A 14,840-nucleotide genomic window follows, 5' to 3' on the forward strand; every position below is an offset into this window, starting at 1 on the left:
TCAGCATACTCTCTTGTGCACTGAATGAAAGTGATGCTGCAAAGCAAAAATGATCAGCTCAGTAGCTGGATCAGATTCTAAACATACACAACTTTGATTCTTTAAATTCATTTGCTAGCTAAGCACACATTCAGTTGATGGAAGTGCCACTTAAGCTGCAGCTACTCCTCTTCTTAAGTGCCCTTTAACAGACAGAGCCATTTGCAGTAGCCTCCAGTTTCCATCATCTGTCCACAGGCAGCCTGATTTGATTGTATCTGATTTATTCTTGGTATATTTCTGTAGGTGGGCACAACATTACAGAAAAGACTTCCCCCAAAATATAGAAAGGAAAAACTACTGTATAACTTGTGAGTTCCTGTCTGGAAGGAGCTGTGTACAAGAATTTTGTTTAGTTTCTCCATTTTCTTCTCCTTGCAAATACAGTATACACATTTGAAGTAGTGATGAATCACGGAAAGTAGTGCTTCTCATCCTATTTACGTAATTTTTTCCACTAATTTTTTCTGATTTCCCCTCCCCCCCCCTCCCTGGTGATTAACTCTGTTCCAAAACCACTGTTTTCATCAGTGAACACAATGCAATGCCCTCTACATGGAGGCAAAAATAAAAGAACATAAAATGTGCTTTAATAAAAAACACAATTATAAAATTTGAACTGCCAGAAATTCCTAATTATAAAATTAAAACTACCGTAAATCCATAATCATAGCTCCTACTTAATTCCTTTTTATATCAGCAGGATTAATAAGCACTGATATTTGTACTCGGTAGCAAATTGCCCAGGAGCCCATCAGGTACAGGGTGGGTAAGGAAGTGGTAGGTGGTGTCTCCTCTGGCTCTCTGGAGGAGCCTGACTAATACTGCCTCGTTACCACAGAATTGTTCTTGGCATTGGATGGGCTTCCTGACATGAGAGAAATGGCATGCCTGCCTTTGGTAAATACAGCACTTGGAACTTGTTTGCTTTAATGAAGTCTCTTGGAGGGTCCTGTGGTGTCTCTAATGAATAAATGGAGGGGTCATTATGATTGTTGACCATTTTGTCTTGGAGCCTCTCACCCTCTGCCTCCTTGGTCCTATGCACTAGGCTGCTATGACAATATTAAGCCTCATCAGACCCTGTTGATGTGGTAAATTGGGATACACCTGGCTGAAGCTATTTGCTGGAGGTCTGCCCCATGTCTGTGTTGTTAGCTTTGGTTTCTATCTCAAAAACTTAATTCTCTGGTGTCATGAGCTGGATGTGCTACTTGCCCTCTATCACAAACTGTTTTATTTCTTTGTCTTATAGGAAATTTTTCAGAGTACCTTCCCTGATCTTAAGCCTTAAGTTTCCCAGTTGTTAGCTACATTCTCTGTAGTTGTTTGGTTTTTTCCTTATTTATTTATTTTTCAACTACTTCCTACCACTACTCAGAACTTACATAGCCTCCACCCATCAGGATCTTATAAAGAAAATTCAGTAAGTATTTCAACCACCAAATTTGAATATATTTTTGTTTTCTAAATTAAGGAAACCTCTGCTGCCAGATGCATCTTCTTACGGAACAGAGCCTTAGCTAAGAATCTAGGGTAAGACTTGGTGGGCTATGGATTTCTAGATGCCAAACCTTCTTTGCATTAGTTTTACTGAATACCATCCCACTTCACTTGAAGATTTCAGAGGTGCCTAGATTTCATTTTTGCATTTGCAATATTAAAATAGCTAATGTTTACAGAAATAGAAATTGTCTTGGGAGCAGAATCCAGGATTACCTCCTCTCCTTTCTTTGGCCTCTTAGAGCCTCATGTTCTCTTCTGTGCTCCTTCCTGCTACTCTATCAGAGCCAGGCAGCCATAGCACTCTTGCATGGGGAACATGTGGAGATGAATTCTCTCTTTGGTCCACTGCACACTGAATTGTATCTCTGACTTCATGAGCTTGTTTTCTAATGTAAGGCTGGATGTTTGTGCTCTTTTGAGCATGTTTTACATATTAAGCCACACTCATTTTTCCAAATTCTAGGTAAGGAACCCTGATTCCAGGAAATGGGGCTTGGACTCTGATTGCTACTGAACGGAGGGGCTTCCCACAATATGAAATGAAATTAATGACCTCATGATGGCAGAAGATGAGATTTAAACCATAATTCTGCTTAGACTTATTGCCTAGCTATGGAGAACTACCCTCTTTTCCTGTTCTTCCTTGCTTGGATGCTTCTTGGCTTGCAAAAGGGAATTCAAGGCTTTGGAACTCAGCATTTACAAAAGAACTACCTTACCTATGTTGCATTTTGGAATTTGATTTCAGACCAGCACTAAGCTGTTCCTATTAACTGAATGCTCTTTACTGGTTGAAGTGCATATTGTAGTTCTGTTTCACATTAGAAGACCTGTATCCGTGTGCTCCAAGACAACTCTATGATGCTGAGCAAAGCATGGTAGGTAAGACATCAAGTGTCCACTCTAAAACAGTAATTCTGACCTGATCTAAAAATCTTAAGATAGATGTATTTTAAGTATCCATTAGTCTTGCATGCAACCTGTGATGTTGTAAATTGCATATGCTTCAATGCTGTATTTCCAATTTAAACTTAAGATCATGCCAAAAGCAGCAGGCCCAAGAAAATGCATAATTAACATTAAAAATGCTCCTTTTGGCATACTATTCTATCTTAGAAAGACCACAGGAGATAGCCTTATGTAAAATATTAGATCCAGAAGTAGAAGATACAAGCTTAATTCCTCCTGAATACCAGCAAGTTTGCTGTCTGCTGCTTCCTACTTCCTTGGTTGGGGTAAGATTTTAGTTTTTATTTTCCAGTTTTATTGCCTCAGCTGCATGCTAACTTAAATGTGCATTTTGTTTTCCAATGAAGTTACTTTCTTGATAGCAGACGAGGTTATTGCCTGTATTTCCAAACTTGGTCCTTTAAAGTAAAAAGTCTTCACCTTCAAATTGGACTGCAAACTATTCCTTATGCAAGCAGCAACTATTTAATGTTTTCTGTCATTGCTCTTTGTTGGCATTGCTTTAAGAATATAACTCTCAGACTCCATGAGAAATTCCTCCAGTGGGTGTTTCCACATTTAAAATCACTCTTCAAGCTCTGTTAGGTAATAGGTTATTCATGAGATAGTTTGATTAAACTTTACACAAATTCTAGGGAGAAAAACCTTAGGTTTCACACCACTACCTGTTGATTCCTTGGATCAGTACCACTTGATATACAAAAGCAAAATACTTCTATCAAAAATACATAGTTACAATATCTACAATGATGTGGGGAAATACCAAGTGAAGATTTCTGCATTATCTACTCTAGATTGCATAATGAGGGTGAGAAACAGCTTATTTTTAATGTCTGTCCTTTGACTAATGAAGTCCTGTAGCAGATGTTGAGGTTGATTGTCGGTGAGCCCATTAAAATACACAAGGAAAACAGAAATCTGCTGGTTAGAAGTTAAGAGGTTACAGACTTGGTACTATACACTTGAACTTCACATCACCAGTCAAAGCTCAGCAGACAAATTCACTAATGCACCTCCACTGGAGAGGAAATTAACTGCTCAGCTGGGATAGATCTATCTAACTGTCCTGTTGCCACTGGAATGGTGAAACTTATTCACTGAAGCAACACAAAGCTATTGTGTTTGGTGTTCCAAGAAGTCTGACCACCCCAGCTGGGGGGAGGAGGTAGAAGGCACTGCTGAACAGCAGGTTCAGAATAATATAGAGACTATTTTCATCTCCAGCCACAGCTTTTACTTCTATTGGCCTTGTCAGAAATGCTGTTGTCTTACAAATGCAGAGTTCTTGGGCTTTGTTACTGATTGATGAACTTTGACTGCTGTGGTTGCCCTGTGGCTCTTACTCTCTGTGCCCTGCCCCTTCCTTAACTTGAAGCCTGCTTTCAGTTCTGCAAGCGTGCTTTATGAGAAGTTGTGTGACACCGCAAATATTCAATGAATTTAGCTACACAACTTCCCTGTGACTAGAGTGAGAGTATATAAATAAAGAACAGTCAGTTGCTTAGTCTGACACTTTGTTTGGAAAAGCTGCATCCCTGCCCTTGGATTATTTGGTTTTGTCAGAGACTGGGTTGACAGCACAGGTGATACGTAACTTTGGTTTGTATCAACATCATGACCTTCCCACAACCAGCCGAAGTGTGTAGGAGAGCTTGCTTTGCCAATTCAGCAGAATCCCTGGACTATGAATTTGAAACCTCTAATTTCTTCTAGAAGAAGAGCAAGGTTTAGAGCCAGTCAGCTGTGTAGAACATCCAAACGAACAGACATTTTGTCAAGGGATTTCAGGAATGTATTTATCTCAGCTTCTAGTGGAGTCTGCTGTGCAGATGTCTGGGGTAAGAGCTATGAAAAAGTGTTAAAGTTACATCTACAATGAGGTTGCTCTGGAGAATACAAAAACACCACTCAGTTTGACTTCACATGAAAATTGGGCTCTGCCAAACCAATATTTTTGCTCCATCACATGGTTCCAAAAGGTGACATTACCAAAGAATGATTTAGAGAAGTGCAAATGTATTGTTACATACTTTATACTTTTCAACATGATAATTAAATACTTCTTTCTCTACACAAATACAACGTGAAGGAAATACACTCTACTGAAGTCCTAGTTTGTGGTCTCCTTGTTTGGCATAAATGAATTAAGTGGCACATGACTTGTCCACTACAGTCAGTAGGTCCATATAAAGAGACTCCAGCAGTCTGAGCAAGAATGGAAGCAGATGATGATGCAAAACTAAAGAAAGTAATATCATGGAGAAGAAATCCTGGAAATTTTGTTTTCCTGACTTCAAACATAAAAACAAGGAGACTTACAAAGAAATTGGAAGATGACAAATTTAAAACTGACACCAAATTGATTTTTGCGCTATTCATAATTAGATAATGAAATTTACTCTCATAGGATGGAGCCAAGAATTTAGCGTGATGAGACAAAAAAGCTATTATATGGTAAATAAAACAATCTAGTTTCCAGTAACATAAAATGGAAGCAATATTGAACAGTCTACTTCAGCTCTTACAGCACTATAAACATTATCTTATGCACAGTTTTGGAATCAGAATTTTTATATTTTTATATTTATTTTTATATTTTTATATTTTTTTATATTTTCCCCAGAGGGCTGATGCTGAACAGTCTTAGAGATGAGATTCTGAGTTAGACTGGTATCAGGTCAGATTCCATGTGGCAGCTCCTGTTTCCTCATGTCAATTAGCTTGTGGTAAATAACCAGTCTGACTACTACTGCCTTTTATCAGATCTTTGAGTTTCTTGCTCACTACAATGTAAGTCTGCCATGGAAAGTTAAGAGTTAAAGCTACAGATTACAGTTGCTTGTTAAAACATTCCTTGCTGGGGCACACTCCTCAGCTCAGCTGAGGAAATTGCTGGATTTTGTTACATTGGTGCAGGACATGAAAGTTCAGAGGAGCAGCATTTCCAGCTCCTAAATTTTAGCCAGGAATATATGTGTTATACTTTACATTCTGATGGTTCCTCGTCGTAATTTTTTTTTTTTTTGTCCCTTCTTCTTCCATTCCTTCATTAATTCACATGATTCACCTGAGCTGTGCTTCTCCATTTTGGTATTGTGACCTTGACAGGCCTTTTGACATCTCTGCTGCACAGGCTAGGTTCTTTCAACTTGGTTCAGTAACTGAGATTTTCTCGTTGTGCTTCTTGAAATATTATACTGATAAAATTCCAAGAACTGGGACAGACTAAAGGGCAAGTACACACAGTGCTTTCGCATTATATTCTCCTAGCTTTTGACCACCGCCTGCTCAGAAACATCCAGAGCTAGATTTGGTTCCTACATAGCTATTTATTGACACTCAATACATTTATCTTCCTTAAACTTGTCCATGCACCATTTAAATTTTTTCTGTCTACAACATCCTTTGGCAAGGAGCTCAACAACCTGCCCAAGAGGGGCTTCTGTCTTTGCTTTGTTCTGGCTCCTTCTACCTTCATTAGATGCTCCCAAAACACTTGAGCTGGAAGGGAGAGTAAATAAAACTGATGCTTTTGGACCAACTCCAAGATGCTAATGATTACACAGAACTCTAATTCTCCCTACCCCTCACCATTACATTTGTAGAGTGAAGACTCCTAGCTTAAAGCTGTTCCACACCTTTCATCATCTTTGTTGTCCCTCTCTGACCCTTTTCCAGGCCTACATTCTTTCTGAGATGTCCCTGTTCTGGTCTAAATTAAAATATAAAACAAGTTGCATTTACTCCATTTCACAGCTGGTGTCCATGAGGCCATATGGCAAAATGAAAGTGGCAGAGGACAGAGTCACACAGATAAATAAACTGGTCTTATCTATCTACTTTAGGTACCAGCAGATTCTGTTCCTGTGTAACAGGGATGATTTGTTTGTTTGTTTCCTTCTTTCTTTTCCATATGAAACTCAGTGAAGGAGAGGAGATGAGGGTCCATGCTAGAAAAGGAACAGAAAACTCTTTAGAAAGACTATTTGCTGTGTCAGGAATACAATGCAGGGAACATTTACCCTGGAAGCAGGAGGGGCAGGTGCCAAATGGCATCCTGGTATTAATGATCTCTGAGAGCAATCAGCTCCACCACATCAAAAGCTAAGTGTGAAACTGCTGGATAATCATCCCTGTATGGCTATGACAAGGAACCCTCACCCAGAGGTCATGCAGGACCTTCTTAATAAATTTTTACATGTGTTAACTGCTTCTCTCTGTGCCCAATACCCTAATTTGCGAGTGTTTCAATCTGCTTAGCCAACTTTATTCTTTTATCACAAAATAGTAGTCCTCTGACAAGAAGTGTAAAATTTCTCCAGCAAGAATGAGAAACTCTGTTGTGAAGATAAATGAGTAAGAACATGTTGCCTCTGTATGTTCTTTCCTTCAAAATTTGAGGGTTTCAAGACATGAAGATGGGAAAAGACAAATTTGTATAGATTAAGAATATAAATTCTCATGCCATCCAGAAGCTGAACCTTTCAGAAGCATCTTTACCCTATTGGTTCACAAGAAAGGACAAAGCCAAAATTAATTTCAGTGCTAGCTTATTAATAATTTATCTTGCAGAAAATGCACTCAAGTGAAAGACATTTAAAGATCTGGCAGCTCACTTGTGCTCTCACATCACAAGTCATCCTCTGGTTTCACTCTTATCTTTTTTGTACACTACATCTGAGTATTATATCTCATGTAGTTTCCCACTTTCCAAACCATGACAGACACCTCATCCACTCTACTATTACACATCTGAGTTAGAATAATTTCAGATGCAGAGATTATCTGAGAGACTTGCAGCAAAACCAAAAATATCCACACAAAGAAGAAAGCAATAAAAACAGGCATTTTAAATGTGTCCGTTGTAACTCTCCATACGTGAACAGAAATAGGAGAATGTTCTTTTTGCTGCACTGCTTGTAGGAACAGCTCTTGTCCGGTTCTTTTCTCCCCTTGAAGAGATCTCCAGAATGCTTCCCCCCTGTCCCCAGCAGTTTTACTTCTCTGCTTTGTTGGCTTTGCGAGCCCACGTGCCGACGAGGTTCAGCAATTTTCATGGCTGCACTCAGGCAGAAGCGCTGCCACACCCGGTCAGGCAGCAGGTGTGCAGTGCAGGGGCCTACTTTTGCTTTTTCCCTGCTTTTCAAGCATTTTCAAAACAGTGCCTCGAAGAAGCACTGCCGCTCCCACGCTGCGTGCTGGAAACTACCTCACGCAATCACTCTGGGTGGTCACGAGGCCTGCCTGCCTCCCCCATACGGGCTGCCTGCGGCGACTCAACTCATGGGCTGCCACGGCTACTGGTGATCCCTAGAGGGGATCGGTTTTATCGTATGGAAAAGAGAATCACACCTGGGAACGGCTTGTAACACAAGACCACCGCGCCTAGGCTGCCTGATCTGCCAGCGCCTGCCTGATCTGCCAGCGCCTGCAGGCCTCGGGGCGCCCGCCCGGCACGCGGCGGGACGCGGCCGTTACCCGCCCTCAACGGCCGCCGCCCCAGGAGGCGCCCCCGCGCTCCGCCCCCGGGGCCCGCACTACAACTCCCATGATGCCCGGCGGCGGCGCAAGCGGCGGCCTTTGCGCCCGGCGGCCGCGCACAGCCTGCTGGGGGCCGTGCCGTGCGCGGGGGCTGGCGCCAATGGCGGCGGGCGGAGGGGGCGGCTGACGGGAGCTCGGACCCGTCGCGCCCATTCATCGCCAGCGCCTTCCCCGGCCCTCACCCGCCCGCCCTCCCCCTCCCCCCCGCCGCGATGGAGGCGTTGATCCCCGTGATTAACAAGCTGCAGGATGTCTTCAACACGGTGGGAGCCGACATCATCCAGCTGCCGCAGATCGTGGTGGTGGGCACGCAGGTGAGGCGAGGCGGGGCGGCGAGGCAAGGCGGGCCGGGCCGGGCCGGGCCGGGGGAGCGGTCGGCGCTGCCCCTCGCCGCTCTGAGGGCAAAGTCGAGGCGTTCACCGCGCCTCCGCTGCTGCTGACCCTCGGTTGCCTCCTCCAAGGGCACGGGGGGGCGCGGGCAGCTGAGGGCTGCCCGGACGGGCGAGACGCCCGCCCCGACCGTCCTCGGCTGCCCGCGTTTCCCCCCGTTCCCACCCCGGGTTTCTCTGCCTCCCCACCATTTGCGATGGGAGTACCTCTTCCACCGCCCTCGCTCCCCTTCGCGCCGCTCGGTAGCGGTTTGAACGGCCGAGGAGCTGTCGGGGGCCGCCCCGACTCTCCCGTGGCCCCGCGTCGGCCCCGCACGCCGGGAGGGGTGGGTGGCACCCCCGTCGCAGGGGACGGTTGCCGGCCCTGTGCTTCAGCGTGGCCGCCACGGCTTCCCTTCCCTGGCAGCCCTTCCCTGGCAGCCGCTCTGGGGTGGCGGCTGAATAAAAGGGATGTGGTAGCGGAACGGCATCTTGCAGGCGTGGGTCGTTTCCCCTCGCTGCGGGTTCTTCTGCCGGTTGAACCTCTTTTGTCTCGGCTGATGGTGGGGAGCGAAGGTGAGCGGCGAAGCCAGCCTTTCTTGGCTGTAGCAGTAACGGCGTGTGTGGGTCAGCCCGATAACGCTGCTGCTGGGCTCCGAGATAGCTCAGGCTCTTTCAGGTGTATTCAAATAGGATGCCGTTCTTCAGCAGAACTTGTGGCACATGTGTGACCAGAGCTGCAGCAGTTATCAAGAGTCAAAGTGAAACGTTCAACACAGCTAGATCTTGCAGTTTGTGTGATTCTACAAACTTCCAAGTTTCATCTGTATTTGACGCTTCATTTTCACTGTCCCTTACGAAAATAGAAGTTAATGAATCTTTCTTTTTGTGTGAAGTTAACAGTATTTATTGAATGTGTGACCTTACCTGACAATAGTGTGCCCACCCAAGACCAACTATGCAGTTAGGGTTTTCATTATTTGACTTAAACCACATGGGTTGTTTGTTTAAAGCTTGCCCATTGCTGAATAGGTTTGCTCAGAGCCAGCTATAGTATTGCACTGGTTGGGAGGCAATCAGCTGTAATTCCGTCTTACCAATATAAATCAGGTAGAATCATTGACACTATATTAGCCTCTTCATAAAGTACATCTAAAACACTTGAGTTGGGTGGGTGAGGCTTTGCAGTGGTAGGCTATATTAGGTACTTGCTATTTTTGTAGCTGACAGGAGTCCATCACTTTCTGAAGAGATTTAATCTCCTTCACATTAAAAATCATGCAAGCAAAGTGTTGGGTGGTTTTGTTTTTTAGATCTGCAACAGAAAGTGCAAGGCAGGGGTGTGGCATTTTTCTATGTAAAATTAATAACATCGTTTTTTCTGTTTCACTTTATTAAATTAATTGTAGTGGCACTTCTAAAATTATAATCCTTTTAAAAAGCTTTGTCCTAGTTAATTTTTAGAGTGTGCGGTAGGTGTGGAGAGTCAAGACAATATTGACATGGATTTGACTTCAACAGTCCACCCATGAGTGTTAATATCTATTCAGTGCTGTATTCAGTATATTGATAAAAACCCTTGAATTAGTATGATATTTCTTAGCATGTCAAAGCGAAGTCCTTTACAGTCTCCAGAAAAATACATAGCAAAACGTCTAGCAAGCCGCATCTTGTTTTTTTGTTTTGTTTTTAGTCAGGGTTGTTTGAAGTAGTAGTGGTCTTTGTTGACATGGTAATTCTGTAGATGTTTCTTTTATGCAATCAATCTTAAAATAATTTTTTTTATTCATTTGAAGTTAGTTCATTGTAGGCCGGATTTCTGGACATGTCTCAAATATAGCCTCAGAACTGATAGTTATACTGCTGATAGTTTGCTTCCATGTTTTCTTGAAATGTGCCTTGGAATAGTCTTGTTTCTTGAGATATTTTTGGTTAAGTGTTGTGTGGCCTTTAAGTTTGTTCAGAGAGTTGTGGTTTTGGTAGCCTAATGGCATATGCGGTCTTTACTCTTTCTTCTTTGAATAATATTCATAAGCAATTTGGAATTTTCTGTCTTACTTTTTTTCTTTATAGAAGACAAATGCTACCAGTTAAGATTTCTGTAATGCTCTGTTAATTTAATTATGCTTTTTTTCTTTTTTCCTTCTGGTTTGCCTGATGCATTTCTTGAATGACCTTTTAATGCATACAGGGAGAAAAATGGTCTTTAAGTAGTTTTTGCTTTTTATTTTTCTCATCTGTCTTTTGTATTACTGTGCTTTTATTGTTTTGTGCTTGTGTCTGTCTTAAGTTCTCATTTATTTCTACTTCTATACATCAAATAAGTTCTTTCTTTTCTAGAGAATGTAGAAATAGAAACAACTTATAACCCTTAATTTAACTTTAAATGTTTTCTGTTTCCCATGTCCCCTTTGTCCCTCCTCGATTTTATTTCCTACCATCCTGGTGTTCTGAGCAACTGAAGTCTCCTAATTTTTCCTCTTTCTGGATGAGTTTTGGTACTAATTACAAAATATTTGTGAATTTTACACTGCTAGATGGCTTCTTGCAACGTGTTGTTTCTGTGACTTGATCTTATGAGAACTCTTTCTCATTCTCCATGTAAATACTGTGTAAGTTATTTCTATATCCTAGTACAGGGTGTCAAGAAAATGAAGACTGCTGCTGATAGAACTTGGAGAACACCCTCAGACTGCCAACTTTTCCATCACTATTTCAGAGTTTTTTGCTATTCCCAGATAGGTGTTCTAAATTTTCCCCTATTCATTATTTCATTCCTGTTTTAGGAACTGTGTTACTGAAGGGCAAAATGAAAGTTCAGGCTGGGAATACTATATAAACAATGCTTGTTCAATAATACTGAAATACCCAACTTCCTGATGTGTTTTATACAAATGCTTCATGATCTGTACTTGTAAGGGATAACAAGGTGATATTGAAGTTCCTCAGCCAAACACTTTAGAACTATAATAAAAGGAAGCAAGGGGAAGAATTTTGGGTAGTTACGGTCTTTTGTATTTTAAGGGCACACAGATGCTGTCACAAATATGAAATGCCTACACTGCAAAAGTAGGCACGAATTTTAAAATGAATTTTTAGAAATACAACAAAATTTCTGCCTAGAGACTTTAAATCACTAATTCTTGGACTCTGTTTTATGTTTTTAGTAGTCATTGACCTAGTTATGTACCAGCTCTAGTGTCAGTTTTGAAGCAAAGTTCTTCCAATACTGACCTTATAAAAACAAGTTGTGGACTTACGAGGAAAGGCTGAGGGAGCTGGATCTGCTTAACTTGGAGAAAAGGAGACTGAGGGGTGACCTCATCAATGTTTACAAATACGTTAAGGGTGAGTGTCAGGATGATGGAGCCAAGCGTTTTTTAGTGATGACCAGTGATAGGACAAGGGGCAGTGGATGCAAACTGGAGCATAGGAGGTTCCATGTGAATATCAGGAAGAACTTTACTGTGAGAGTGACAGAGCACTGGAACAGGCTGCCCAGAGAGGTTGTGGAGTCTCCTTCACTGGAGACATTCAAAACCCGCCTGGATGCGTTCCTGTGTGATGTACTCTAGGTGACCCTGCTCTGGCAGGGGAGTTGGACTGGGTGATCTTTTGAGGTCCCTTCCAACCCCTAGGATTCTGTTATTCTGTGACTTTATTTGCCCTTGTGCAAACTACTGCTGGCTCTAGTAGAGACATCATGGTGAAATTGACCTAGCAACTAATGAAATTCACAATGAGATTTTTAAATCACCTTTGAGGTGTTCCTTTATATAGTACTTTTGCTCTTTTGGGACTTTAAATGAGCAGGTGTAGTTTACAGTATTTAACATAGTCTGTTCTTCTGGATTTTTCCATCCAAATGAGCTGTGATCTGCTCACAGATGAGCATTACTTTTTGTTTGGGTTTGTTTTTTTTTTCTGTTTGGAATAAGTATCATGTTTGGTATTTCAGCTCTAAACTAGTTTTTGTTGCCAAGTAGGAATGTTTCTTGATCTGAGATGACAAATAGCCTGAGCATTTGAATATGTGTAACTGTATATTCTGTTAGGCTGAACAGTGAGGACAGTAATTTGCCTGTTAGGAAGTTGACAGCAATGGGGAAACTAATATGGTCCTGGCTACTGCAATGAGGAGAAGAATCCAGTGGATTCTCTAGCAAACCATCTGGTTTAAGAGAGGTGTTGTGGTCTTAAACTTCTATGCTCAACATGCTCCGGAAAGATTCTATGACCTTTCTATGTCAGAGAAGGTCAAGGGAACAGAAATTTAAACCACTTCAGCTTATTAAGTTTATTCAATGTATCCTGCATTGTGTTGGCAAAAAGCCAATTTTAGGTGAAGGAAACTCCCAACTTGTAGCAAGCAACCAGGAAAACTCCATGCCAAGCTCAGCTCAGGGCTCTTTCCTGGGTTTTCAAGTAGATGCAAGAAGACATATCTACATTTGTAAAAGGAAATGTAAGTAGAGCAGACCTTCAGTGCTGGCTATGCTGGCTGGAGAGAGTTTGGTCTTTCTCCCAAAGGTTTTGCAAACTTACTAGTTTTTTTTGTTTTGATACCTGACATTCAGTGTGTCTGGGTTTGGGTGTAACTGTTTTCCTTTTTGCCATCCCTTCCTCCTTTCAAATCATATCCTGACTGTTCTGGTGCCTGTTGCAGACAAGCAGCAAAGTGAGGCTGACATTAATTAGTTATTTATGTTTGCTGAACATAAAATCTGTCACAGAGAAAATGCATTTACAACAGCCAGCAGTGCTTGCTCAAGTTGGGATCAGGCTATTAGCTCTTCTGCATCTTACTAGAATTTTAATTTTGTTTCAAATAGTGTCTCACAATATTCATCGGACCTGCTTATGACTTCAAAATTCTCTTTTGATTAGTAAATATGTTTTTAAATTTGTTGGCTGTTTAGAACCAGCCTAGCTTGGGGTGTCCCTGGCTCACATAGCAGAATGTTGCCACAATACCTATGCCAATCAAAACATCTTGTGGAACTTCTGAGTTGCACATGTGCTGGCCTTTTATTTCAGCATAATAAGTGTTTGTAAAACAAACAAAGAAAATAAAAATATTTAATTATAGCACACTGAATTCTCCCAGGATAGCTACAGCAAAGAACTTACCATCTATATGGGTAATTTTTCTGTGGATGAGATCCCAGCAAAAATGCATTATCTTGTATTTCCCAATAGTAGAATTACAATTTAGTAAACCACGTATGTGTTGCTAAGAGCATGATTTAGCCAGCAGGACTTTTATAATTCTTGTATGACATAAACTGCAAAATTGCCACCATTCTACCTTGGGTGTCAAAGTAGATGTGTTCCTTCACATCCTTCGATTCTTCAGGAATTATGTCCCACTGAGAAACCTTTCCTAGTTTGCAGTTCCTTACTGTCATTCTCAAATGCTTGTTATCATTGTGCCACTGAAGAAGACACAGGGAATACTAATATTACTGCCTCTTTACTTTCTTTTGCTGTCCAGCAGTAAATCTGTGTTGTGTTGCAGGAGTTCTTTGCAGTTTTTCCCTATTTGATCAGATAATCAAATGTATATCAGTTTCTGCTGTCTCATGCAATGAACAAAGTTTACACCCATTTCAACCAACTTTCTTGTTGGAAGTTCCCCAGTAGTTTATTGAACATGTTTCCTAAGAAGGGTTTTTTTCACAGATTTTTTTTTTTTACATTGGTATCACAAAGCAATTATGAAGTCTAAAGACAGACAGAAGGCAGCAGATTCTTGTAAGATGACTTGAAATCTGTTGCAGCTTATAAAAGTCCATTATAATTTTAATGAGAGTTGACATATGCAATAATCTGAGCAAGTGACTAAAAAAATCTCATGGTTCTTGTGCATCAGTGAGACTCTGTGTGAGTCTCGTTTATTGCCTTCTTGCTACATGGACTTCCTAAGAATAAGAGCAGACTTTGGCTTATTTACTGAACTAATTGATGGGATCCAGTGAGTAACAGGACAGTGAAGCTCAAGAGACCTGGCATTCTGTGAAGGACAGCCTCACTGTGGCACAGTACAGTAATCCATACAGATGCTGAGGAAAACAATTAGATGTGTAAGGAGAGCAGCGTGAAGGGAACTCATGACTGTCATGAGTGTCAATGCAGAAAACTTGTGCAGGAGGTAGAAGTGAGGACAAGTTCACTCAAGTGAACAAGTTGTGGAGTCTCCTTCTCTGGAGACATTCAAAACCCGCCTGGACGCCTTCCTGTGTGATGTACTCTAGGTGACCCTGCTCTGGCGGGGGGGTTGGACTAGATGATCTTTCGAGGTCCCTTCCAACCCCTGTGATTCTATGATTCTCTTCTATGATTCTATGATTCAAGGATGTAAAAATACTACCTCCATATGCAGAGACAGTATTAAGAAAGCCAGTATTCCACTAGAGT

General features: G+C 41.7%; 1 protein-coding gene across 5 annotated transcripts in view; it reads left to right on the forward strand.

Annotated features, from left to right (window-relative positions):
* Window positions 1–8,129: 8,129 nt before the first annotated feature.
* Window positions 8,130–14,840, forward strand: part of DNM1L (dynamin 1 like) — a 43,468-nt gene continuing 36,757 nt past the window's right edge. For 2 of the 5 annotated variants that reach the window (XM_051609001.1, XM_051609004.1), the window contains exon 1: window positions 8,142–8,369. In XM_051609001.1, the coding sequence (XP_051464961.1) occupies window positions 8,268–8,369 (102 nt within the window). In that variant the 5' untranslated portion in view covers window positions 8,142–8,267. Of the gene's footprint in view, window positions 8,370–14,840 lie in introns of all 5 variants that reach the window. The other 3 variants (XM_051609003.1, XM_051609005.1, XM_051609000.1) reach the window with 2 other exon arrangements.

This window comes from Apus apus, chromosome 1 (genome assembly GCF_020740795.1).
Source record: "Apus apus isolate bApuApu2 chromosome 1, bApuApu2.pri.cur, whole genome shotgun sequence".
Taxonomy (NCBI): domain Eukaryota; kingdom Metazoa; phylum Chordata; class Aves; order Apodiformes; family Apodidae; genus Apus; species Apus apus.